The sequence below is a fragment of the Mustelus asterias genome, unplaced genomic scaffold (genome assembly GCF_964213995.1).
Source record: "Mustelus asterias unplaced genomic scaffold, sMusAst1.hap1.1 HAP1_SCAFFOLD_2615, whole genome shotgun sequence".
Classification (NCBI taxonomy): Eukaryota; Metazoa; Chordata; class Chondrichthyes; order Carcharhiniformes; family Triakidae; genus Mustelus; species Mustelus asterias.
In genome coordinates, this window is record NW_027592560.1 from 18573 (window position 1) to 44978 (window position 26406).

General features: G+C 55.2%; 1 protein-coding gene across 1 annotated transcript in view; it reads right to left on the reverse strand.

Annotated features, from left to right (window-relative positions):
* LOC144489869 (pecanex-like protein 3) overlaps window positions 1-26406 on the reverse strand; it is a gene marked incomplete at its 3' end in the record, with an annotated part of 48086 nt that overhangs the window by 15761 nt on the left and 5919 nt on the right. The window contains exons 4-12 of the mRNA XM_078207698.1: window positions 23944-25407; window positions 19550-19679; window positions 12512-12681; window positions 10454-10550; window positions 8924-9053; window positions 6574-6734; window positions 3652-3805; window positions 2814-2846; window positions 1159-1330 (exon numbers count right to left, since the gene is read on the reverse strand). Coding sequence (XP_078063824.1) covers window positions 1159-1330; window positions 2814-2846; window positions 3652-3805; window positions 6574-6734; window positions 8924-9053; window positions 10454-10550; window positions 12512-12681; window positions 19550-19679; window positions 23944-25407 — 2511 coding nt within the window. The remainder of the gene's footprint in view (window positions 1-1158; window positions 1331-2813; window positions 2847-3651; window positions 3806-6573; window positions 6735-8923; window positions 9054-10453; window positions 10551-12511; window positions 12682-19549; window positions 19680-23943; window positions 25408-26406) is intronic.

Genomic DNA, 26406 nt, shown 5'->3' on the forward strand with positions numbered 1-26406 from the left:
TCACAACAACTCGCAAAATACATTCTCCTCATCTCCCCCCCTCTGGTCCTTTTCCCAATTCTCTACAATCTGCGTCTCCCTCTCTGTTTCCCATTCGCCTGACATTTTAAACACTTTCTCCTTATTCACTCTATCCGTGAGACATAGGAGCAGAATGAGGCCACTCGGCCCATCGAGTCTGCTCCGCCATTCAATCATGGCTGATACTTTTCTCATCCCCATTCTCCCGCCTTTTCCCCATAATCCCTGATCCCCTTATTAATCAAGAACCTATCTATCTCTGTCTTAAAGACACTTGAAGCTCGTGTGAAGCAGAACCACTGGCACCAGCATTCTTTCTGGTTGTATCACAGCTTGGTCTGGGCTCCTGCTCTGCCCAAGACCGCAAGGAACTACAAAAGGTCGTGAATGTGGCCCAATCCATCACGCAAACCAGCCTCCCATCCATTGACTCTGTCTACACTTCCCGCTGCCTCGGGGAAAAGCAGCCAGCATAATCAAGGACCCCACGCACCCCGGACATTCCCTCTTCCACCTTCTTCCGTCGGGAAAAAGATACAAAAGTCTGAGGTCACGTACCAACCGGCTCAAGAACAGCTTCTTCCCTGCTGCTGTCAGACTTTTGAATGGGCCTACCTCGCATTAAGTTGATCTTTCTCTACACCCTAGCTATGACTGTAACACTCCATTCTGCACTCTCTCCTTTCCTTCTCTATGAACAGTATGCTTTGTCTGTATAGCACTACATCCCATGACAATAATAAATCAAATCCAAAATCCAAATCCAAAATCCAAATCCAAATTCAAATCCAAATCCAAATCCAAAATCAAATCCAAAATCAAATCCAAAATCAAATCCAAAATCAAATCCAAAATCAAATCCAAAATCAAATCCAAATCCAAATTCAAATCCAAAATCCAAATCCAAAATCAAATCCAAATCCAAAATCAAATCCAAAATCAAATCCAAAATCAAATCCAAATCCAAAATCAAATCCAAATCCAAAATCAAATCCAAAATCAAAATCAAATCCAAAATCAAAATCAAATCCAAATCCAAACTCAAATCCAAATCAAACACAAAATCAAAAATGAGTGGTGAACAGTAAAGTTGAGGCACGAATAAACACAGACAGCCAAGCCATCGCAAAAACCCACCGATCACCACATCCCGGGTGTAGGCGAAGGACTGGGCAGAGAAGAAGGTGATCCCGTACAGGTTGATGGGCTGTAGATGGTCACTCCTGCTCCCAAAGTCAAAGAGCCAGATCAGGACACAGCACGTACAGAAATAGACCGGCCGGCTGTACGCGATGATCCAGTTGTGACCCTGTGGGAGAGTGAACGGGTCAGATCGCAGCATGGCTGGCAGGCAGACAGAGACACGCACGCACACAGAACAACCCCCCCCACCCACTTCCCGTACGACCTCTGCATTGTGTTCACTCAGCTGGTCCTGCCCTCCAACCCTGGCTGGGGGACCACCCGGAACAGTCCGCAAGTCAAAGGCACGAGAGCGACGGGGATCGCTGTCAGCGGAGATTCCAGGAACGGGCAGATAAGCTCGGACCGCAAGCGGAGACATTCCCGGAATTGGAGGCAGCCTCGAAACACTCACCCTCAGACTGAGGGCACGGAAGGAGCTCACCGCGGCCCGGCGGGTAACACTCGTTCCCTCCCAAGGCAGGTCACAGGTTCCAGTCCCCACTCCAGAGACTTGAGCAGCACAGAGAATCCCTACGGCACAGAAAGAGGCCATTCGGCCCATCGGGTCTGCGCTGATCCTCAGAGTGAGCATTTCATCCTGACCTTCCCATCCATCCCATCCCCACACATTTACCATGGGTAGTCCACCTAAACTACACATCTTTGGACACTAAGGAACAATTTAGCATGGCCAATCCACCTAACCTGCACATCTTTGGACACTAAGGAACAATTTAGCATGGCCAATCCACCTAATCTGCACATCTTTGGACACCAAGGGGCAATTTAGCATGGCCAATCCACCTAACCTGCACATCGTTGGACAGAAAGGGCCAATTTAGCATGGCCAATCCACCTAACCTACACATCTTTGGACACTAAGGGGCAATTTAGCATGGCCAATCCACCTAACCTGCACATCGTTGGACAGAAAGGGCCAATTTAGCATGGCCAATCCACCTAACCTACACATCTTTGGACACTAAGGGGCAATTTAGCATGGCCAATCCACCTAACCTGCACATCTTTGGACGTCAAGGGGAAATTTAGCATGGCCAATCCACCTAACCTACACATCTTTGGACGTCAAGGGGCAATTTAGCATGGCCAATCCACCTAACCTACACATCTTTGGACACTAAATGGCAATTTAGCATGGCCAGTCCACCTAACCTACACATCTTTGGACGTCAAGGGGCAATTTAGCATGGCCAATCCACCTAACCTGCACATCTTTGGACAGTACGGAGCGGTGGACACCTCCGATGTAGTTTTGCGGAGCTGCTGCGCAGAAAGAGGCTGCCCTCTCAAGGAGACACAAAATATCCTGTTGACCACTACTGCAATGGAGAGAGGGCTGTTTGTCCCCGGGGTTGGGGGGGGGTAGAGGGGCGCAATAGTTTTCCCCTGACCAATGTCCACAATGGACGTCCTGGGCCATTCGCACATTGCTGTCCCTGGGGTCTTGCTGTGCACAAACTGGCCGTTGCCGGAATGGCAAAGACGTGTCACAAAAAAACAAGTGCCTCATTGGTTGCAAAGCGCTCTGGCCGGGCGGAGGCTCCGAAAGACTCGACAGAAATGTGCGTCTAGCCCAGACTACTCACGTGCATCGGCGAGGCTGCATCTGGCTGAACGCTCTGGAGAGAGAGAGAGACAGTCAGCGTGTGAGAGACTTCTAACACAAACCAACCAACCAACATTTAAAGTTTAAGTTCATTTATTAGTGTCGCAAGTAAGGCTTATATTAACACTGCAATGAAGTTACTGTGACAATCCCCTAGTCTCCACACTCCGGCGCCTGTTCGGGTTACACTGAGGGAGAATTTAGCACCCTAACCAGCACGTCTTTCGGACTGTGGGAGGAAACCGGAGGAAACCCACGCAGACACGGGGAGAACGTGCAGACTCCACACAGACAGTGACCCGAGCCGGGAACCGAACCCGGGTCCCCGAGGGGGAAGCAGTGCTAACCCACTGTGCCAATGCCCAGGTTTTAAAGTGCTCATCCTGACCTCCAGAGTCACCTTGCCAGCTCCGCTTCCCCCCCCCCCACCCCTCTCCCTCCGTCACCTCCTCCACCATCCGGGATCTCCGCACGATTCCAGCCTCTCGCGCACATTCCCCCCCCCCCCCCACGCCCCGATCGCTCCCAAGCTCCGGAGTTCCTCCCTCAATCCCTCCGCCTCTGGCAACCTCCCTACCTCTTTGACCAAATGTTGCGTCTCCTGTCTATCTCCGTGCGGAGCGCGGATTGTGCCTGGGGGAGGTTTAAGAGGCCGTGCGGAGCGCGGTGTCAGGGGCCACTCCTGCCGGGTGGGATTGGGGGTTGGGAGAGGGGGCGCGGGGGGGGGGGGGCGGTTTAAGTGTCCGAGACCCCGTCGCCGCGAACGCCAGTGGGATTTGGAGGTCGGAGGTCAGGGGACAGGCTGTGTTGGACGGTACCTTCAGCAGCGAGTATTGGCAGCTGGCGATGACCAAGCAGAACTGGAAAACCCAGATATCCCGGAAGAAACCCTCGAGGAGCAGCAGGAAGCCCAGGAAAGCCACCAGGGCAGCGAGGGCGACGGCAACAACATTTTCAAAGGCCTCCCGGTTCCTGCAAAGGGAGACGGGAAGAGAGAGGGGTCAGCTTGTCATTCATCATAGAATCCCTGCAGTGCAGGAAGTGGCCATTCGGCCCATCGAGGCTCCACCGACCACAATTCCACCCAGGCCCTATCCCCATAGCCCCATGCATTTACCCTGCGAGTCCCCCTGGCAGTGAGGGACTATTTAACATGGCCAATCCACCTAACCCGCACACCTTTGGACACGAAGGAACAATTTAGCATGGCCAATCCACCTAACCCACACACCTTTGGACACGAAGGAACAATTTAGCACGGCCAATCCACCTAACCCGCACATCTTTGGACACGAAGGAACAATTTAGCATGGCCAATCCACCTAACCCACACACCTTTGGACACGAAGGAACAATTTAGCATAGCCAATCCACCTAACCCGCACATCTTTGGACACGAAGGAACAATTTAGCATGGCCAATCCACCTAACCCGCACATCTTTGGACACGAAGGAACAATTTAGCATGGCCAATCCACCTAACCTGCACATCTTTGGACACGAAGGAACAATTTAGCATGGCCAATCCACCTAACCCGCACATCTTTGGACATGAAGGAACAATTTAGCATGGCCAATCCACCTAACCTGCACATCTTTGGACATGAAGGAACAATTTAGCATGGCCAATCCACCTAACCCGCACATCTTTGGACACGAAGGAACAATTTAGCATGGCCAATCCACCTAACCTGCACATCTTTGGACACGAAGGAACAATTTAACATGGCCAATCCACCTAACCTGCACACCTTTGGACACGAAGGAACAATTTAGCATGGCCAATCCACCTAACCCGCACACCTTTGGACACGAAGGAACAATTTAGCATGGTCAATCCACCTAACCCGCACACCTTTGGACACGAAGGAACAATTTAGCATGGCCAATCCACCTAACCTGCACATCTTTGGACACGAAGGAACAATTTAGCATGGCCAATCCACCTAACCTGCACATTTTTAGACACTAAGGGTCAATTTAGCATGGCCAATCCACCTAACCCGCACATCTTTGGTGTGTGGGAGGAAACCAGGGCACCCGGAGGAAACCCACGCAGACACGGGGAGAACGTGCAGACTCCACACAGACAGCGACCCAAGGCCGGAATTGAACCCGGGACCGTGACGCTGTGAGGCAGCAGCGCTAACCCGCTGTGTCGCCGTGCCACCCATATTAATGATTTGGATGAGAATATAGGGGGCATGGTTAGCAAATTTGCAGACGACACCAAGATTGGTGGCACAGTGGACAGTGAAGAAAGTTATCTCCAATTGCAACAGAATCTTGATCAATTGGGCCAGTGGGCTGACGAATGGCGGATGGAGTTTAATTTAGACAAATGCGAGGTGATGCATTTTGGGCGATCGAACCAGGGCAGGACTTACTCAGTTAATGGTAGGGCGTTGGGGAAAGTTACAGAACAAAGAGATCTAGGGGTACATGTTCATAGCTCCTTGAAAGTGGAGTCACAGGTGGACAGAGTGGTGAAGAAGGCATTCGGCATGCTTGGTTTCATTGGTCAGAACATTGAATACAGGAGTTGGGATGTCTTGTTGAAGTTGTACAAGACATTGGTAAGGCCACATTTGGAATACTGTGTACAGTTCTGGTCACCCTATTATAGAAAGGATATTATTAAACTAGAAAGGGTGCAGAAAAGATTTACTAGGATGCTACCGGGACTTGATGGATTGAGTTAGAAGGAGAGGCTGGATAGACTGGGACTTTTTTCCCTGGAGCGTAGGAGGCTGAGGGGTGATCTTATAGAGGTCTATAAAATAATGAGGGGCACAGATCAGCAAGATAGTCAATATCTTTTCCCAAAGGTCGGGGAGTCTAAAACTAGAGGGCATCGGTTTAAGGTGAGAGGGGAGAGAGAGAAAAGGGTCCAGAGGGGCAATTTATTTATTAGTGTCACAGTAAGGCTTACATTAACACTGCAATGAAGTCACTGTGAAAATCCCCCAGTCGCCGCACTCCAGCGCCTGTTCAGGTACATGGAGAGAGAATTTAGCAACTAACCAGCACGTCTTTCGGACTGTGGGAGGAAACCGGAGCACCCGGAGGAAACCCACGCAGACACGGGGAGAGAACGTGCAGACTCCACACAGACAGTGACCCAAGCCGGGAATCGAACCCGGGTCCCTGGCGCTGTGAGGCAGCAGTGCTAACCACTGTGCTACTGTTCCACCCGAAAAGTGAACACGATGGTCTATGAATGAATCATAGAATCCTACAGTACAGGAGGCGGCCATTCAACCCATCGAGTCTGCACCAACTACAATCCCACCCAGGCCCTACCCCCATAACCCCATGCATTTACCCTAGCTAGTCCCCCCTGACACTAAGGGGCAATTTAGCATGGCCAATCCACCTAACCCTCACATCTTTGGACACTAAGGGGCAACTTAACACGGCCAATCCACCTAACCAGCACATCTTTGGATACTAAGGGGCAATTTAGCATGGCCAATCTACCCTAACCAGCACGTCTTTCGGACTGTGGGAGGAAACTGGAGCACCCGGAGGAAACCCACGCAGACACGGGGGGGAGAACGTGCAGACTCCACACAGACAGTGACCCAAGCCGGGAATGGGACCCGGGTCCCTGGCGCTGTGAGGCAGCAGCGCTAACCCACTGTGCCGCCCTTACGTTCGCGAGTTCCATCTCAAAGGGACTTGAAAAAGTTCAGACGTGGCGTGCAATCCCCCCCCCAGCCTTTCCCTCCCCAGCGCACCTGTCCAGCAAAGCCAGCAAGGCGAGTCGGTCGTAGCGAACTCGCATCCACTTCCAGGGAAGCAGCCAGAACTTGTAGTACTGCTTGTTCCTGCTCTTCTCCTCAATCATGAGGGTGTTCTCCTGGGATTCGTGGAGCGATTCCTGATCCAGGAAATCCAACTGTGTGTGTGTGTGTGTGTGTTCACAATGGAGAGGGGAAGAGGCAGAAGCAGAGGTTACCTCAGTGTGAGAAAACACGCCAGCTCGCGCAGAGGCTGCAGATCTTAGAAGAAGAATCTTAGAAACGCTACAGCACAGAAAGAGGCCATTCGGCCCATCGAGTCTGCACCGACCACAATCCCACCCAGGCCTGACCCCTATATCTCTACATATTTACCCACTAATCCCTCTAACCTACGCATCCCAGTTCACCAAGGGACAATTTTTAGCATGGCCAATTAACCTAACCCGCACATCTTTGGACTGTGGGAGGAAACCGGAGCACCCGGAGGAAACCCACGCAGACACGGGGAGAATGTGCAAACTCCACACAGACAGTGACCCGAGCCGGGAATCGAACCCAGGTCCCTGGAGCTGTGAAGCAGCAGTGCTAACCACTGTGCTACCGTGCCATCCGATCGAACAGCAAGTGCCGGAAGAGATGACTCAACAGGTCTGACATCGTCTGTGGAGGGGCTAATAGAATAGAATCCCTACAGTGCAGAGGGAGGCCATTCGGCCCATCGAGTCTGTACCGACCACAATCCCACCAAGGCCCTATCCCCATAACCCCACATATTTACCCCAGCTAATCCCCCTGATACTAGGGTCAATTTAGCATGTCCAATCCACCTAACCCACACATCTTTGGACACTAAGGGACAATTTAGCATGGCCAATCCATCTAACCTACACATCTTTGGACACTAAGGGACAATTTAGCATGGCCAATCCATCTAACCTACACATCTTTGGACACTACGGGGCAATTTAGCATGGTCAATCAACCTAACCCACACATCTTTGGACACTAAGGGACAATTTAGCATGGCCAATCCACCTAACCTACACATCTTTGGACACTAAGGGACAATTTAGCATGGCCAATCCATCTAACCTACACATCTTTGGACACTACGGGGCAATTTAGCATGGTCAATCAACCTAACCCACACATCTTTGAACACTAAGGGGCAATTTAGCATGGCCAATCCACCTAACCTACACATCTTTGGACACTACGGGGCAATTTAGCATGGTCAATCAACCTAACCCACACATCTTTGGACACTAAGGGGCAATTTAGCACGGCCAATCCACCTAACCTACACATCTTTGGCCACTACGGGGCAATTTATCATGGCCAATCCACCTAACCTGCACATCTTTGGAGTGTGGGAGGAAACCGGAGCACCCGGAGGAAACCCACGCAGACACGGGGAGAACTCCACAAGAACCTGGATAGTCACATGAGCAGCCTGGGAATGGAGGGATACAAACGAATGGTCTAGTTGGACCAAGGAGCGGCACAGGCTTGGAGGGCCGAAGGGCCTGTTTCCTGTGCTGTACTGTTCTTTGTTCTTTAGAACAGTGACCCAAGCCGGGAATCGAACCTGGGTCCCGGGCGCTGTGTGGCAGCAGTGCCAACCACTGTGCCACCACGGTGCCCAGCACCCTCCACTGTTTCAGGTGGCGATAGGATTAAGACATAGATCAACCAGGGTTGAAGTGAATGGCGGAACAGGCCCGAGTGCTCTCCTCCTGTTCCTGAGAGACAGGCGGTCACATTGCTCAGCCAGCCATCTCTCAGGTAGCAAGGCACATTGTCCCACTGACAGCTTTCAGTTGGACAGCACGGGGAGGGGGGGTGCCTGTTCGGGTTACACCGAGGGAGAATTTAGCACCCTAACCGGCACGTCTTTCGGACTGTGGGAGGAAACCGGAGCACCCGGAGGAAACCCACGCAGACACGGGGGGGGGAGAACGTGAAGACTCCGCACAGACAGTGAGCCGAGGCTGGGAATCGAACCTGGCTGCCTGGCGCTGTGAGGCAGCAGTGCTAACCCGCTGAGCTATCTTGCCACCCACATGTTTGCACCGACGGTGGAGGGAGTTGGCACCAGATGGCAGCAAAGGCTGGGGAGGTGGGCATCAACTCTGACCGCAGAGGTGGTCTGGGCTGGAGGAGGAGGAGGGGGGGCACCCCACCTTTGTAGTTTGTCTGTGACGCCCCCTCCCCACGGTCGAACAACCGACCCGGCTCCCAGAGGAGGAAGACTCGTCCCGTTAAACGCTGGGAGGAAGGAATGGAAGCAGGAGTTATTTAACTGGAGTTAACCCCCCTCCCCGCCATCCCGCACGCTCCTTACCTCCGGAATTTCCAAAGGCACGCGGCGGACCTGCATTCCCTGAAGTACCACCGGCCGGGGCTGGAGGAGGGCTGGCATTCCCTCGGGAACGTCGGCAGAGGTGAAGCTGGAAGAGTGGGATTGATGGTCCCTGGATCCCGGAGAGAAAAATCGCGGTTAACGACGCACAGATTGTCAAGGTGTCCAACGTGGCTTTGAACCGGCGAATGGCGCCATTGGGACGAAAATGGGCCCTTTCCCCAAATCCTGAAGGGGACGGGCCCGGCTGCTATTCCGAGGCGGGATTGGAGGGGAAAACCCCCTTCCACCCTCCCTTGACGGAACCGCAGCCAGGTCTGTAGGACTGGAAACCTGGGAGTCGAGGGGTCACGGGCCCCAGTCCCACCCTCCGGGCCGACCCTGCCAATGCAGTCCCGAGGAAGTGTCACACTGCCAGGAAGGCAGTAAATATAGGCCGCCCCCTGATCGGCCAAGAGATCCCGCGACGCTTGGAGGAGGAGTGAGGGGGGAGCGGAGGTGGTGGCTTCTCCCTGGGGGCCCCCCCGAGGTCAACATTCTCCTCCCTCTGAAACACGCCCCGTCTTTTAAAGTTCTTTTTATCAGTGTCGCAAGTAAGGCTCACGTTAACGCTGCAATGAAGTTATTGTGAAAATCCCCCTAGTCGCCACACTCCGGCGCCTATTTGGGTGCACTGAACAGTGGCACGGTGGCACAGTGGGTTAGCACTGCTGTCTCAAAGCGCCAGGGACCCAGGTTCGATTCCCAGCTTGGGTCACTGTCTGTGTGGAGTTTGCATGTTCTCCCCGTGTCTGCGTGGGTTTCCTCCCACACTCTAAAGATGTGTAGGTTAGGTGGATTGGCCATGCTAAATTGCCCCTTAGTGTCCAATGATGTTCATCTTAGTGTCCACAGTCTGAAAGACGTGCTGGTTGGGGTGCACTGACAGGCGCCGGAATGTGGCCACCAGGGGAATTTCACAGTAACTTCATTGCCGTGTTAATGTAAGCCGACTTGTGACTAATAAATAAACTTTATCTTTACTGAGGGAGAATTCAGCACGGCCAACGCACTTAACCCGCACATCTTTCGGACTGTGGGAGGAAACCGGAGCACCCGGAGGAAACCCACGCAGACATGGGGAGAACGTGCAGACTCCGCACAGACAGTGACCCGAGCCAGGAATCGAACCCGGGTCCCTGGCGCCGTGAGGCAGCAGTGCTAACCCGCTGTGCCACTGTGCCGCCCACGGGGGAGGGGATACGGGGTAGAGCGGGTAAGTGCTGATCAGTTAGATCAGCCACGATTCAGTTGAATGGCAGAGCAGGTTGGAGGGGCCGAACGGTCGACAGTTATTACAGCCCCCTCTACTCTCTCCCCCCCGTGCTTGCGGGATCGTGCTGTGCACTTCCCGGGCCTGCCCTGGCAGCAAGGGCGCCTCAAACGCGGCCGGGAAGCTCTTTGGGATGTCCCTGGGCGGGGAAGGGGAGGGCTTCCTCCTCGGGCGGTGGGGGGTGCCAGGGTATAACTTGCCATGCGTTGTTGGAGACGTGTTCCAGGCTCACTTGTTGCCCCACCGGATTCTCGTAGCCGCCTCCCGTCGGACCGAACGTGTAGGACCTGCGGACACCTGGATAAGGGCGACAGGGGGAGACGGAACGGACAGCAGAGAATCAGTCAACGCAGCAACAGCAATCGGTCAACTCCTCAAGCAGCGGATCAGTGATAAGGCAGGGGATGAGAACCAGGAAAAACCCTCACAAGCTCAGACAAATTGCCCAAGGAAAGCGACAGAGCTTGGAAACAAGTGTCGCACTTCAGCTGATAGCGGAATAGATCGAGGCCACGTTCCCCCCCTCCCCCCGTGCCTGCGTGGGTTTCCTCCGGGTGCTCCGAATTCCTCCCACACTCCAACGATGTGCAGGTTAGGTGGACTGGCCGCACTCAATTGCCCCACAGTGTGAGGGGGACTAGCTAGGGTAAATGCATGGGGTTATGGGGATAGGGCCTGGGTGGGATTGTGGTCAGTGCAGACTCGATGGGCCGAATGGCCTCCTTCTGCACTGTAGGATTCTATGATTCTATGAAAATGCCCCTCAGTGTCCAAAGATGTGCAGGTTAGGTGGATTGGCCATGCTAAATTGCCCCTTAGTGTCCAAAGATGTGTAGGTTAGAGTGGATTGGCCATGCTAAATTGTCCCTTAGTGTCCAAAGATGTGTGGGTTAGGTGGATCGGTCAAGCTAAATTGCCCCTTAGCGTCCAAAGATGTGCAGGTTAGGTGGATTGGCCGTGCTAAATTGCCCCTTAGTGTCCAAAGATGTGTAGGTTAGGTGGATTGTCCATGCTAAATTGCCCCTTAGTGTCCAAAGATGTGCAGGTTAGGTGGATTGGCCATGCTAAATTGCCCCTTAGCGTCCAAAGATGTGCGGGTTAGAGTGGATTGGCCATGCTAAATTGCCCCTTAGTGTCCAAAGATGTGCTGGTTAGGTGGATTGGCCATGCTAAATTGCCCCTTAGCGTCCAAAGATGTGCGGGTTAGGTGGATTGGCCATGCTAAATTGCCCCTTAGTGTCCAAAGATGTGCAGATTAGGTGGATTGGCCATGCTAAATTGCCCCTTAGTGTCCAAAGATGTGTAGGTTAGGTGGATTGGCTATGCTAAATTGCTCCTTAGTGTCCAAAGATGTGTGAGTTAGGGGGATTGGCCATGCTAAATTGCCCCTTAGTGTCCAAAGATGTGCAGGTTAGGTGGATTGGCCATGCTAAATTGTCCCTTAGTGTCCAAAGATGTGGAGGTTAGGTGGATTGGCTATGCTAAATTGCCCCTTAGTGTCCAAAGATGTGCAGGTTAGAGTGGATTGGCCATGCTAAATTGCCCCTTAGTGTCCAAAGATGTGCAGGTTAGGTGGATTGGCCATGCTAAATTGCCCCTTAGTGTCCAAAGATGTGCAGGATAGGTGGATTGGCCATGCTAAATTGCCCCTTAGTGTCCAAAGATGTGCAGGTTAGGTGGATTGGCCATGCTAAATTGCCCCTTGGTGTCCAAAGATGTGCAGGTTAGGTGGATTGGCCGTGCTAAATTGCCCCTTAGTGTCCAAAGATGTGCAGGTCGGAGATATAAATTTTTGGGACGATGGGGAAAGGATGTGGGCAGGATGCTCTGTTGGAAAGTTGGTGCAGGCTCGATGGGCCGAATGGCCTCCTTCTGCACTGTCGGGGATTCTGTGAAAGCCCCCGAACAACAAGGCCTATTCACACGTGCGACTCAGTGGGCCCACGGCGACGCAGAGTCAGCACGGGGGACGTGAAGGAGGGGCAGGTGCCCAACTGCACACCACTGCGGACAGCAGTGGGTGCTCCCTCCATCCTGCACCGGGCTGGACCACACACCCACCCCACCCCCCCCCCCCCCCCCCGTCTTCCAGAGGGGACAGGGCTGGGGGGAGGCACCGACTTGCCGGGCAGTAAGCTGCCCCGTGACCAGGGGCGTGTTAGAGGCAGAGGAAGAGTCAGCTCAGCCTTTCGCAAGCCGGGACCTCGGCGGGGGACGACTCGGCGCACCCCCCCCCCGGAGGGGTGAAGAGCACCTACCGGCCTCGTCGAAGAAGTAGTGGATAGCGCCCTCCGAGGTGTCGTCGAAATTGGAGGCCTCGTGCACAGGCCCTCGAGGGAGCAGCAGCGAGCTGGCGAACTGCAGGGCCGCGGGCAGCGCGTGCGTCCGCGACTGCGAGGCCGTCCGGTTCCGCTGGATGTCTTGCAGGCTGCGAGGGGAGGGGGGGGGAGGAATTCGGCACAGAGTTAAACACGGACGTTCTGGGGGGCGGCACGGTGGGTTAGCGCCGCCGCCTCACAGCGCCAGGGACATAAGAACATAAGAAATAGGAGCAGGAGTAGGCCATCTAGCCCCTCGAGCCTGCCCCGCCATTCAATAAGATCATGGCTGATCTGACGTGGATCAGTACCACTTACCCGCCTGATCCCCATAACCCTTAATTCCCTTACCGATCAGGAATCCATCCATCCGCGCTTTAAACATATTCAGCGAGGTAGCCTCCACCACCTCAGTGGGCAGAGAATTCCAGAGATTCACCACCCTCTGGGAGAAGAAGTTCCTCCTCAACTCTGTCTTAAACCGACCCCCCTTTATTTTGAGGCTGTGTCCTCTAGTTTTAACTTCCTTACTAAGTGGAAAGAATCTCTCCGCCTCCACCCTATCCAGCCCCCGCATTATCTTATAAGTCTCCATAAGATCCCCCCTCATCCTTCTAAACTCCAACGAGTACAAACCCAATCTCCTCAGCCTCTCCTCATAATCCAAACCCCTCATCTCCGGTATCAACCTGGTGAACCTTCTCTGCACTCCCTCCAATGCCAATATATCCTTCCTCATATAAGGGGACCAATACTGCACACAGTATTCCAGCTGCGGACTCACCAATGCCCTGTACAGGTGCATCAAGACATCCCTGCTTTTATATTCTATCCCCCTCGCGATATAGGCCAACATCCCATTTGCCTTCTTGATCACCTGTTGTACCTGCAGACTGGGCTTTTGCGTCTCATGCACAAGGACCCCCAGGTCCCTTTGCACGGTAGCATGTTTTAATTTGTTTCCATTGAGATAGTAATCCCATTTGTTATTATTTCCTCCAAAGTGTATAACCTCGCATTTATCAACGTTATACTCCATTTGCCATATCCTCGCCCACTCACTCAGCCTGTCCAAATCTCTCTGCAGATCTTCTCCGTCCTCCACACGATTCACTTTTCCACTTATCTTTGTGACACACGGGTTCGATTCCCGGCTCGGGCCACTGTCTGTGTGGAGTCTGCACGTTCTGCCCCCCATGTCTAGATGATATAGATAGGCTGGAAAATTGGGCGGAGAGGTGGCAGATGGAGTTTAATCCGGATAAATGCGAAGTGATGCATTTTGGAAGAAATAATGTAGGGAGGAGTTATACAATAAATGGCAGAGTCATCAGGAGCATAGAAACACAGAGGGACCTAGGTGTGCAAGTCCACAAATCCTTGAAGGTGGCAACACAGGTGGAGAAGGTGGTGAAGAAGGCATATGGTATGCTTGCCTTTATAGATCGGGGTATAGAGTATAAAAGCTGGAGTCTGATGATGCAGCTGTATAGAACGCTGGTTAGGCCACATTTGGAGCACTGCGTCCAGTTCTGGTCGCCGCACTACCAGAAGGACGTGGAGGCGTTAGAGAGAGTGCAGAGAAGGTTTACCAGGATGTTGCCTGGTATGGAGGGTCTTAGCTATGAGGAGAGATTAGGTAGACTGGGGTTGTTCTCCCTGGAAAGACGGAGAATGAGGGGAGATCTAATAGAGGTGTACAAGATTATGAAGGGGATAGATAGGGTGAACAGTGGGAAGCATTTTCCCAGGTCGGAGGAGATGATCACGAGGGGTCACGGGCTCAAGGTGAGAGGGGCGAAGTATAACTCAGATATCAGAGGGATGTTTTTTACACAGAGGGTGGTGGGGGCCTGGAATGCGCTGCCAAGTAGGGTGGTGGAGGCAGGCACGCTGACATCGTTTAAGACTTACCTGGATAGTCACATGAGCAGCCTGGGAATGGAGGGATACAAACGATTGGTCTAGTTGGACCAAGGAGCGGCACAGGCTTGGAGGGCCGAAGGGCCTGTTTCCTGTGCTGTACTGTTCTTTGTCTGTGTGGGTGTCATAGAGGTTTACAGCATGGAAACAGGCCCTTCGGCCCAACTTGTCCATGCCGCCCCTTTTTTTTTTTAAACCCCGAAGCTCGTCCCAATTGGCCGCGTTTGGCCCATCTTACCCACGTAACCATTGGGCGGGGGTGAGAAACAGCTCTGGGGACGCATCCTCTCCAGAAATGTACAGCACAAATTGCAAACACAACACCAATGGTGCCAGCAATTCTGACGCATCTGCTCATGCTTCAAGCGAACTATGCCAGCCATATTCACATTGGGAATCTAATCGAGTAATCCTCACTCAATTTTCAATTAATTTATCGAATTCGGATACAATCAGAATACTTCCACTGGATTCTTACCTTTGGTTCTCAGCATTATTTGAAGGTTTGTGTGATTAAATGCTCCGGTTTCCTCCCACAGTCCAAAGATGTGCGGGTTAGGGGGATTGGCCATGCTAAATTGCCCCTTAGTGTCCAAAGGTGAGTGGGTTAGGGGGATTCCCCATGCTAGATTGCCCCTTAGTGTCCAAAGATGTGTGGGTTAGGTGGATTGGCCATGCTAAATTGTCCCTTAGTGTCCAAAGATGTGCAGATTAGGTGGATTGGCCATGCTAAAGTGCCCCTCAGGGTCCAAAGATGTGTGGGTTAGGGGGATTGGCCATGCTAAATTGCTCCTTAGTGTCCAAAGATGTGTGGGGTCGGTGGATTGGCCATGCTAAAGTGCCCCTCAGTGTCCAAAGATGTGTGGGGTCGGTGGATTGGCCGTGCTAAATTGTCCCTTAGTGTCCAAGATGTGCAGGTTAGGTGGATTGGCCATGCTAAAGTGCCCCTCAGTGTCCAAAGATGTGTGGGTTAGGGGGATTGGCCGTGCTAAATTGTCCCTTAGTGTCCAAAGATGTGTGGGTTAGGGGCATTCCCCATGCTAGATTGCCCCTCAGTGTCCAAAGATGTGTGGGTTAGGTGGATTGGCCATGCTAAATTGTTCCTTAGTGTCCAAAGATGTGTGGGTTAGGGGGATTGGTCGTGCTAAATTGTCCCTTAGTGTCCAAAGATGTGTGGGTTAGGGGCATTCCCCATGCTAAAGTGCCCCTCAGTGTCCAAAGATGTGTGGGTTAGGGGGATTGGCCATGCTAAATTGCTCCTTAGTGTCCAAAGATGTGCAGGTTAGGTGGATTGGCCATGCTAAATTGCCCCTTCGTGTCCCAGGATGTGGAAATTAGAGGGATTAGAGGGATTAGCGGGGTAAATGAGTAAATGAGTTGTGGGGATTGGGCCTGGGGTGGGATTATTGTCGGTGCAGGTTCGATGGGCTGAATGGTCTCCTTCTGTACTGTCGGGTTTCTATGATTCTCTACCCTGACTGCTCCGATACAACACAGAGCTCCCGACACATCTCTCAGCGGCATTCCCACGCAGAAAGCCGACAACCAGAGAGAGACGGAGACATGGGGGGAGTCGATGGCCCAGTGGTATTATCGCCAGACTCTTAATCCAGAAACTCAGCTAATGTTCTGGGGGACCCGGGGTTCGAATCCCACCACGGCAGATGGTGGAATTTGAATTCAATAAAAAATATCTGGAATTAAGAATCTGCTGATGACCCATTGTCGGAAAAACCCATCTGGTTCCCTTTAGGGAAGGAAATCTGCCGTCCTTACCCCGGTCTGGCCTACATGTGACTCCAGAGCCACAGCAATGTGGTTGACTCTCAACTGCCCTCCAAGGGGCAACTAGGGATGGGCAATAAATGCTGGCCCAGCCAGCGACACCCATGTCCCACAGATGAATAAATAAAAAAACAGAACAGATGTTAAAAAATCCAGTCAGAAGTCAATTCGAAGGAGCGTCTTGAAGGATGGGAGAAAGGCGGAGAGGTTTATGGAGGGAATTCCAGAGATCGAGGCTCAGACAGTGTCACCACTGGTAGAACAATGGTAAACAATGGAAGCCAGAATTGACAGGGCTTAGATAGGGAGGGGTGTAGGGGCTGGAGGGGGTTACAGAGATAGGGAGGGGGTGTAGGGGCTGGAGGAGGTGACAGAGATAGGGAGGGGGTGTAGGGGCTGGAGGGGGTTACAGAGATAGGGAGGGGGTGTAGGGGCTGGAGGAGGTGACAGAGATAGGGAGGGGGTGTAGGGGCTGGCGGAGGTGACAGAGATAGGGAGGGGGTGTCGGGGCTGGAGGAGGTTACAGAGATGGGGGGGGGGTGTAGGGGCCGGAGGAGGTTACAGAGATAGGGAGGGGGTGTAGGGGCTGGAGGAGGTTACAGAGATAGGGAGGGGGTGTAGGAGGTTACAGAGATGGGGAGGGGGTGTAGGGGCTGGAGGAGGTTAGAGATAGGGAGGGGGTGTAGGGGGCCGGAGGGGGTTACAGCGATAGGATGGGGTGTAGGGGCTGGAGGAGGTTACAGAGATAGGGAGGGGATGTAGGGGGCTGGAGGGGGTTACAGTGATAGGATGGGGTGTAGGGGCTGGAGGAGGTTACAGAGATAGGGAGGGGGTGTAGGGGCTGGAGGAGGTTACAGAGATAGGGAGGGGGTGTAGGGGCTGGAGGAGGTTACAGAGATAGGGAGGGGGTGTAGGGGCTGGAGGAGGTTACAGAGATGGGAGGGGGTGTGGGGGCTTGATGAGGTTACAGAGATGGGGAGGGGGTGTAGGGGCTAGAGGAGGTTACAGAGATAGGGAAGGGGTGCAGGGGCTGGAGGAGGTTACAGAGATAGGGAGGGGGTGTAGGGGCTGGAGGAGGTTACAGAGATAGAGAGGGGGTGTAGGGGGCTGGAGGAGGTTACAGAGATAGGGAGGGGGTGTAGGGTCTGGAGGAGGTTACAGAGATAGGGAGGGGGTGTAGGGTCTGGAGGAGGTTACAGAGATAGGGAGGGGGTGTAGGGTCTGGAGGAGGTTACAGAGATAGGGAGGGGGTGTAGGGGCTGGAGGAGGTTAGAGATGGGGGGGTGGAGGGGCTGGAGGAGGTTACAGAGATGGGAGGGGTGTGGGGGCTGGAGGAGGTTACAGAGATGTGGAGGGGGTGTAGGGGCTGGAGGAGGTTACAGAGATAGGGAAGGGGTGTAGGGGCTGGAGGAGGTTACAGAGATGGGGAGGGGGTGTAGCGGCTGGAGGAGGTTAGAGATAGGGAGGGGGTGTAGGAGACTGGAGGAGGTTACAGAGATAGGGAGGAGGGGGTGTAGGGGCTGGAGGAGGTTACAGAGATAGGGAGGGGGTGTAGGGGCTGGAGGAGGTTACAGAGATAGGGAGGAGGGGGTGTAGGGGCTGGAGGAGGTTACAGAGATAGGGAGGGGGTGTGGGGGCTGGAGGAGGTTACAGAGATAGGGAGGGGGTGTAGGGGCTGGAGGAGGTTACAGAGATAGGGAGGGGGTGTAGGGGCTGGAGGAGGTTACAGAGATAGGGAGGGGGTGTAGGGGCTGGAGGAGGTTACAGAGATAGGGAGGGGGTGTGGGGGCTGGAGGAGGTTACAGAGATAGGGAGCGGGGTGTAGGGGGCTGGAGGAGGTTACAGAGATAGGGAGGAGGGGGTGTAGGGGCTGGAGGAGGTTACAGAGATAGGGAGGGGGTGTGGGGGCTGGAGGAGGTTACAGAGATAGGGAGGGGGTGTAGGGGCTGGAGGAGGTTACAGAGATAGGGAGGGGTGTAGGGGCTGGAGGAGGTTACAGAGATAGGGAGGGGTTGAGGCTTTTTGAAACCACGGATTGGCATTGGGATGTTGCAGACAATTTGCACAAATTTTAAAGAATCCCTGGCTGCACATCACAGCAGCCCCAGAGGGTGTGGGGCAAGACTCACCGAGTCTGAGCTAAGGCCCCGCACATCGATCCCAGTCACAGAGACAGGCCTGAGGTCACACACAGACCTCAGGACAGGTCAAAGGCCCATTAACAGGACAGTGTAGAGGGAGCCTAACTCTGTATCTAACCCCGTGCTGTACCTGTCCTGGGAGTGTTTGATGGGGGACAGTGTAGAGGGAGCTTTACTCTGTATCTAACCCCGTGCTGTATCTGTCCTGGGAGTGTTTGGTGGGGGACAGTGTAGAGGGAGCCTAACTCTGTATCTAACCCCGTGCTGTATCTGTCCTGGGAGTGTTTGATGGGGGACAGTGTAGAGCGAGCTTTACTCTGTATCTAACCCCGTGCTGTACCTGTCCTGGGAGTGTTTGGTGGGGGACAGTGTAGAGGGAGCTTTACTCTGTATCTAACCCCGTGCTGTACCTGTCCTGGGAGTGTTTGATGGGGGACAGTGTAGAGGGAGCTTTACTCTGTATCTAACCCCGTGCTGTATCTGTCCTGGGAGTGTTTGGTGGGGGACAGTGTAGAGGGAGCCTAACTCTGTATCTAACCCCGTGCTGTATCTGTCCTGGGAGTGTTTGATGGGGGACAGTGTAGAGGGAGCTTTACTCTGTATCTAACCCCGTGCTGTACCTGTCCTGGGAATGATTGATGGGGGACAGTGTAGGGGGAGCTTTACTCTGTATCTAACCCCGTGCTGTATCTATCCTGGGAGTGTTTTCCAAGACTTTGGCAATATTTAGTTCCTGGATGGGTCTGCTCTGTCTCCCTGCTGGAAAAGACCCCATGCACCCCCGGATATTCTCTCTTCCACCTTCTTCCGTCGGGGAAAAGATACAAAAATCTGAGGTCACGTACCGACCGACTCAAGAACAGCTTCTTCCCTGCTGCCGTCAGACTTTTGAATGGACCTACCTCGCATTAAGTTGATCTTTCTCTACACCCTAGCTCTGACTGTAACACTACATTCTGCACTCTCTCCTTTCCTTCTCTATGAACGGTATGCTTTGTCTGTATAGTGCGCAAGAAACAATACTTTTCACTGTATCCCAATACATGTGACAATAATAAATCAAATCAATAAAGCGATAATGATGAACCAGTCCCCCTCCCTGAGGGCACAGCGCAGCGCAGGGCCGTACCTTGGCGGAGACCCCATGATGGAGGGTGGGGGAGTCGGGTTATTTCCTGCATTGTGCCGTCGCCTCATCGCCTGTGTTCTCTTCACACTGTTGCTGAGCTCCCGCTTTCCGGAGTCTTCCGGGGCCGGAGCTGGGAGAGAAAGATGGAAAATCGTTTCAACTCACCCCAAGTGAATAATTCTTCCCAGCCCCGAACTGAGGACAGATTGGATCCCAGTTCAGCTTCTCCTGAGAAATTCCGACAGTGCGGCGCTCCCTCAGCACTGACCCTCCCACAGTGCGGCACTCCCTCAGCACTGACCCTCCCACAGTGCGGCGCTCCCTCAGCACTGACTCTCCCACAGTGCGGCGCTCCCTCAGCACTGACCCTCCCACAGTGCGGCGCTCCCTCAGCACTCAACCTCCCACAGTGCGGCGCTCCCTCAGCACTGACCCTCCCACAGTGCGGCGCTCCCTCAGCACTGACCCTCCCACAGTGCGGCGCTCCCTCAGCACTGACTCTCCCACAGTGCGGCGCTCCCTCAGCACTGACCCTCCCACAGTGCGGCGCTCCCTCAGCACTCAACCTCCCACAGTGCGGCGCTCCCTCAGCACTGACCCTCCCACAGTGCGGCACTCCCTCAGCACTGACCCTCCCACAGTGCGGCGCTCCCTCAGCACTCAACCTCCCACAGTGCGGCGCTCCCTCAGCACTGACCCTCCCACAGTGTGGCACTCCCTCAGCACTGACTCTCCCACAGTGCGGCGCTCCCTCAGCACTGACCCTCCCACAGTGCGGCGCTCCCTCAGCACCGATCCTCCCACAGTGCGGCGCTCCCTCAGCACTGACCCTCTCACAGTGCGGCGCTCCCTCAGCACTGACCCTCCCACAGTGCGGCGCTCCCTCAGCACCGACCCTCCCACAGTGCGGCGCTCCCTCAGCACTGACCCTCCCACAGTGCGGCGCTCCCTCAGCACTGACCCTCCCACAGTGCGGTGCTCCCTCAGCACTGACCCTGAGACAGTGCGGCGCTCCCTCAGCACTGACCCTGAGACAGTGCGGCGCTCCCTCAGCACTGACCCTCCCACAGTGCGGCGCTCCCTCAGCACTGACCCTCCCACAGTGCGGTGCTCCCTCAGCACTGACCCTGAGACAGTGCGGCGCTCCCTCAGCACTGACCCTGAGACAGTGCGGCGCTCCCTCAGCACTGACCCTCCCACAGTGCGGCGCTCCCTCAGCACTGACCCTCCCACAGTGCGGCGCTCCCTCAGCACTGACCCTCCCACAGTGCGGCGCTCCCTCAGCACTGACCCTCCCACAGTGCGGTGCTCCCTCAGCACTGACCCTGAGACAGTGCGGCGCTCCCTCAGCACTGACCCTGAGACAGTGCGGTGCTCCCTCAGCACTGACCCTGAGACAGTGCGGCGCTCCCTCAGCACTGACCCTGAGACAGTGTGGCGCTCCCTCAGCACTGACCCTGAGACAGTGCGGCGCTCCCTCAGCACTGACCCTGAGACAGTGCGGCGCTCCCTCAGCACTGACCCTGAGACAGTGCGGCGCTCCCTCAGCACTGACCCTGAGACAGTGCGGCGCTCCCTCAGCACTGACCCTCCCACAGTGCGGCGCTCCCTCAGCACTGACCCTGAGACAGTGCGGCGCTCCCTCAGCACTGACCCTGAGACAGTGCGGCGCTCCCTGAGCACCGTTACAAAGGTTGTCGCCACCTGGAATCTGCGCTCAAGTCTCCGCAGGGGGACATTATCTCACGTCTAACTGACTCAGTGGGGAGACTGGCACTCAGTGACACCGACACGGTAGGAGGGGGGTCTTACACGTTCAAACATTACTCAAATAGCCTTTGAAAGCAGGGTCGTGAAAAGCCCTTCATTCCTAGTCTCTCAGTTTAACGTAAAAGCCTCACTTAACAGGTTGCCAGCATCGCTGGAACCCTCGGAACAGGAGGGACGCCTGCCAGCACGGATACCAAGTCGGCCGGATAACGGGGATCCGACGGCAGTCGTGTTGGGGGCTGGAGGAAGGCGTGTTGTGGGAGGTCCCAGGGAGTCAGAGCTCGGAACACTCCTCCCCCCCACTCCCGAGGTATACAGTAATGACCCCAGACAGTGGTGTTACAGGGCACAACTTTATAATGCGGGAGGTGGAACGCTGAGGGACAATATATAATGAAATGGAGTTTAACCCTGATAAATGTGAGGTGATTCATTTTGGTCGGACTAATTTAAATGTGGATTACAGGGTCAAAGGTAGGGTTCTGAAGACTGTGGAGGGACAGAGAGATCTTGGGGTCCATATCCACAGATCTCTAAAGGTTGCCACTCAAGTGGATAGAGCTGTGAAGAAGGCCTATAGTGTGTTGGCTTTTATTAACAGGGGGTTGGAGTTTAAGAGCCGTGGGGTTATGCTGCAACTGTACAGGGCCTTGGTGAGACCACATTTGGAATATTGTGTGCAGTTCTGGTCACCTCACTATAAGAAGGATGTGGAAGGGCTGGAAAGAGTGCAGAGGAGATTTACCAGGATGCTGCCTGGTTTGGAGGGTAGGTCTTGTGAGGAAAGGTTGAGGGAGCTAGGGCTGTTCTCTCTGGAGCGGAGGAAGCTGAGGGGAGACTTAATAGAGGTTTATAAAATGATGAAGGGGATAGATAGAGTGAACGTTCAAAGACTATTTCCTCGGGTGGATGGAGCTATTACAAGGGGGCATAACTACAGGGTTCGTGGTGGGAGATATAGGAAGGATATCAGAGGTAGGTTCTTTACGCAGAGAGTGGTTGGGGTGTGGAATGGACTGCCTGCAGTGATAGTGGAGTCGGACACTTTAGGAACATTTAAGCGGTTATTGGATAGGCAGATGGAGCACACCAGGATGATAGGGAGTGGGATAGCTTGATCTTGGTTTCAGATAAAGCTCGGCACAACATCGTGGGCCGAAGGGCCTGTTCTGTGCTGTACTGTTCTATGTTCTATAAATGTCCAGCTCCACAGGAGGAATGGGCACCTGTGAGATAATAACCCTGGAAAGTGTGAGGCGGTACACTTTGGAAGGAGTAATTTGACAAGGAAGTATTCAATGAATGGGAGGACACTAGGAAGTTCTGTGGAACTAAGGGACCGTGGCGTGTTTGTCCACAGATCTCTGAAAGCGGGAGGGCACGTCGCTAAGTTTAAAGTTTATTTATTGGTCACATATAGACTTACATTAACACTGCAATGAAGTTACCGTGAAAACTGCCCAGTCGCCACACTCCGACGCCTGTTCGGGTACACTGACGGAGAATTTAGCATGGCCAATTCACCTCACTAGCACGTCTTTAGACACTAAGGGAGAATTTAGCATGGCCAATCCACCCAACCCGCACGTCTTTCGGACTGTGGGAGGAAACCGGAGCACCCGGAGGAAACCCACGCAGACACGGGGAGAACGTGCAGACTCCGCACAGACGGTGACCCAAGCCGGGAATCGAACCCGGGACCCTGGCGCTGAGAGGCAGCAGTGCCAACCCACTGTGCCGCCCTGGTGTCAGGGAGGGGGAAAAAGTGGGAGGGGAGTGGGCGGGATCATCTTGGGAGAGAACTGGCGCGGGTGGCAAAAGAGTGAAAGGCCTCAAATGCCCATTCAATGAAATCCTGACAGCTCGGCCTGTGCAGAGACGGGCGGGGGCTTGTGGGAGACCCCCAGTCCCGAACGGTTGTCCATCTTTTCCCGTCCTTGGGCGTTTGACAGCTTTTGTACAAGACATTGGTAAGGCCGCACTTGGAATACTGTGTACAGTTCTGGTCACCCTATTATAGAAAGGATATTATTAAACTAGAAAGAGTGCAGAAAAGATTTACTGGGATGCTACCGGGACTTGATGGTTTGAGTTATAAGGAGAGGTTGGATAGGCTGGGACTCTTTTCCCTGGAGCGTAGGAGGCTGAGGGAAGATCTTATAGAGGTCTATAAAATAATGAGGGGCACAGATCAGCTAGATAGTCAATATCTTTTCCCAAAGGTCGGGGAGTCTAAAACTAGAGGGCATAGGTTTAAGGTGAGAGGGGAGAGATACAAAAGTGTCCAGAGGGGCAATTTTTTCACACAGAGGGTGGTGAGTGTCTGGAACGAGCTGCCAGAGGTAGTAGTAGAGGCGGGTACAATTTTGTCTTTTAAAAAGCGTTTAGACAGTTACATGGGTAAGACAGAGGGATATGGGCCAAATGTGGGCAATTGGGATTAGCTTAGAGGCTAAAAAAAAGGGGCGGCATGGACAAGTTGGGCCGAAGGGCCTGTTTCCATGCTGTAAACCTCTATGACTCTGACGTTTGACCCACGTGTGATACAGATCTCTCAGACATTTCACCCGCAGTCAATCACCCGCACCCCCCCCCCAACCACCTCACCCCCCACCTTGACCTACCTCCTCCCACCGCCCCCTCCGACTGGCTCCAGGCGCTCCCGATGGACTCCAGCCGCCGGGAGAAGCGTTCCCTCCACCGGGGCTCCCCCTCCCGGGCCTCCAGGTCCGACTTGGAGGCGGTCAGCGTGCGGGACGATCCGCCCGGCGCCCCGGGCCCCGGCTCCGGCCGCCCGCCATCCGCGCTCAGCACCCGGGCGTGGTGGGGCTTGGCGCCCAGGGGCGGCCGCGGTGGGAAGGCGGTGGCGGCTTCGGGGGCGGGGAGGACGGAGGAGGAGGAGGCGGCGGCGGGCTCGGAGCCCGAGCGCGCGGGGCCCCGGGCGCCGCCGCTGCCACCTCCCCCCCGCTGGCCCTTGTGCCCACCCCGTGTGGCGTCGGGCGAGGAGCAGGACTGCGAGGTGATGCTGGAGGAGCTCGAGGAGCTGCTGTAGTTGGGCTGGGAGCGCAGGCTGGAGGCGTGACTCAGGTCGCTCTGGTCGCTGGAGTCCTCGTCCTCGAAGAAACTCTCGCTGTAGGCCTTGGCGCCCAGCGCCGTCCGAACGGGCGCATATTCGCGGCGGTAATCAAAGCTGCCCGCACTGCCGCTGTGCCGCTTGCCGGCCTTCTTCCGGCCCGACCGCCGCCCCGAGGCCCGGCGGAGAAGGTTCAGGTCTTTGGGACGCACTACCCGCTCGGCCTCCTGCAGGGCGGGCTGCCCGCTCTCGGTCGGGCCCCGGGGGGCCGCGGCGGCGGGGGAGGGGGCGCCCAGCTTGTCAGCCAGCCAGGAGCTCAGGGGATCGTCCCCGCCCCCCGCCAGGCCCCGCACCCCGGGGCCGAAGGCGAAGCACGGGCCTCCGTCGCCGGGGTCGCTGAGGTCGGGCGTGGCGGCCATTTCGCTGTCGGAGAAGTTGTCTGTGTCGCTGCCCGCCTTGGCGGGGGCCCCTCCGCCGTGGCTGGAGGGGTCCGGCGGCCGGGTCTCGGGCCGGGGGGTCAGCGCGGGGCTCTCCAGCCGGGTGGAGCTGGTCAGCTCGCTCCGGTAGCTGCTGACGGTGCTCTGGGTCTCCCGGTCCGTGCCGCTGAAGCAGCTGTCGGTGGAGCCTGCCGCCTTGGCGCCCATGCCCTCCAGGGCGCCCGCCCCCTCCCGGGTCGCCGGCCGGCTGCCCAGGGCGTCCACCTTGCCCGCGTGGTCGCCGGAGAGCCGCTCGCACAGCAGGGGGCCCAGCAAGGCTTCGCACAGGCTCCCAGGCTCGCTGGGCTGCCAGGCCCCGATCTGCTCCAACAGGCCGAGTGGCAAGGGGTGCACCCGCAGGTCGGGCGCAGCCGGACGGTGGGCAGGGTCGCCCGGCGAGGCAGGCCCCAGGCCCCGACAGACGGGCAGCACGGCCTGGATTGGGAGCGAGGGCAGTCTTTTGCCCGAGGCCAGCGCCTCCAGGGCGCCCTCCTCGGGGGGCACCGGTCCCTCGCTGGCCGCTTGCGTCGCGGGTGGATCTGAAACGGCAAGAAAACACAAAACAGGTTCGAGTCAAACAACCGTCTTTACCCCTCCAATACGCACATCAAATCTACAAGCACTGGCCATTCGGCCCAAATCAGTCCGTACTAGCCCCACCGCAGCGGGAGGAAGGTCGAGAGGAGATTTGAGGGGGGCAGACAAAAATCCTGAGGCGTCTGGATAGAGGCGACAGAGGGACGAAGGATCCCCATTGGTGGTAAGGTCTAGAACCCGGGGGCGCCAAATTAAGATGGTGAGGCAACAGACGACACATTGAGAGACCGATTAGTCTTTGTTAGCGGAGCGAGGGGCAAAGCAGGGGGAGGTTCATTTGAGGCTCTCAGATCAATTTGGCGAATTATCTGAAGAAAAATAACTTTGCAGGGCTAGCACTGAGCAGATGTGCAGAATGGCCTCCTTCGGTGCTATAAACACACCAAGCCAACTTCATCACAAAATATCCATCTCTCTCTTTCTCCCTCCTTTGTTTATCCAGCTTCCCCCCTTAAATGTATCGATAGTATTCACCTCGACCACTCCCCGTGGGAGCGAGTCCCACATTCTCCCCCACTCCCCCGTGGGAGCGAGTCCCACATTCTCCCCCACTCCCCCGTGGGAGCGAGTCCCACATTCTCCCCCACTCCCCCGTGGGAGCGAGTCCCACATTCTCCCCCACTCCCCCGTGGGAGTGAGTCCCACATTCTCCCCACTCCCCCCGTGGGAGCGAGTCCCACATTCTCCCCCACTCCCCCGTGGGAGTGAGTCCCACATTCTCCCCACTCCCCCCGTGGGAGCGAGTCCCACATTCTCCCCCACTCCCCTGTGGGAGCGAGTCCCACATTCTCCCCCACTCCCTGTGGGAGCGAGTTCCACATTCTCCCCCACTCCCCCATGGGAGCGAGTCCCACATTCTCCCCGTGGGAGCGAGTTCCACATTCTCCCCCACTCCCCCCGTGGGAGCGAGTCCCACATTCTCCCCCACTCCCCGTGGGAGC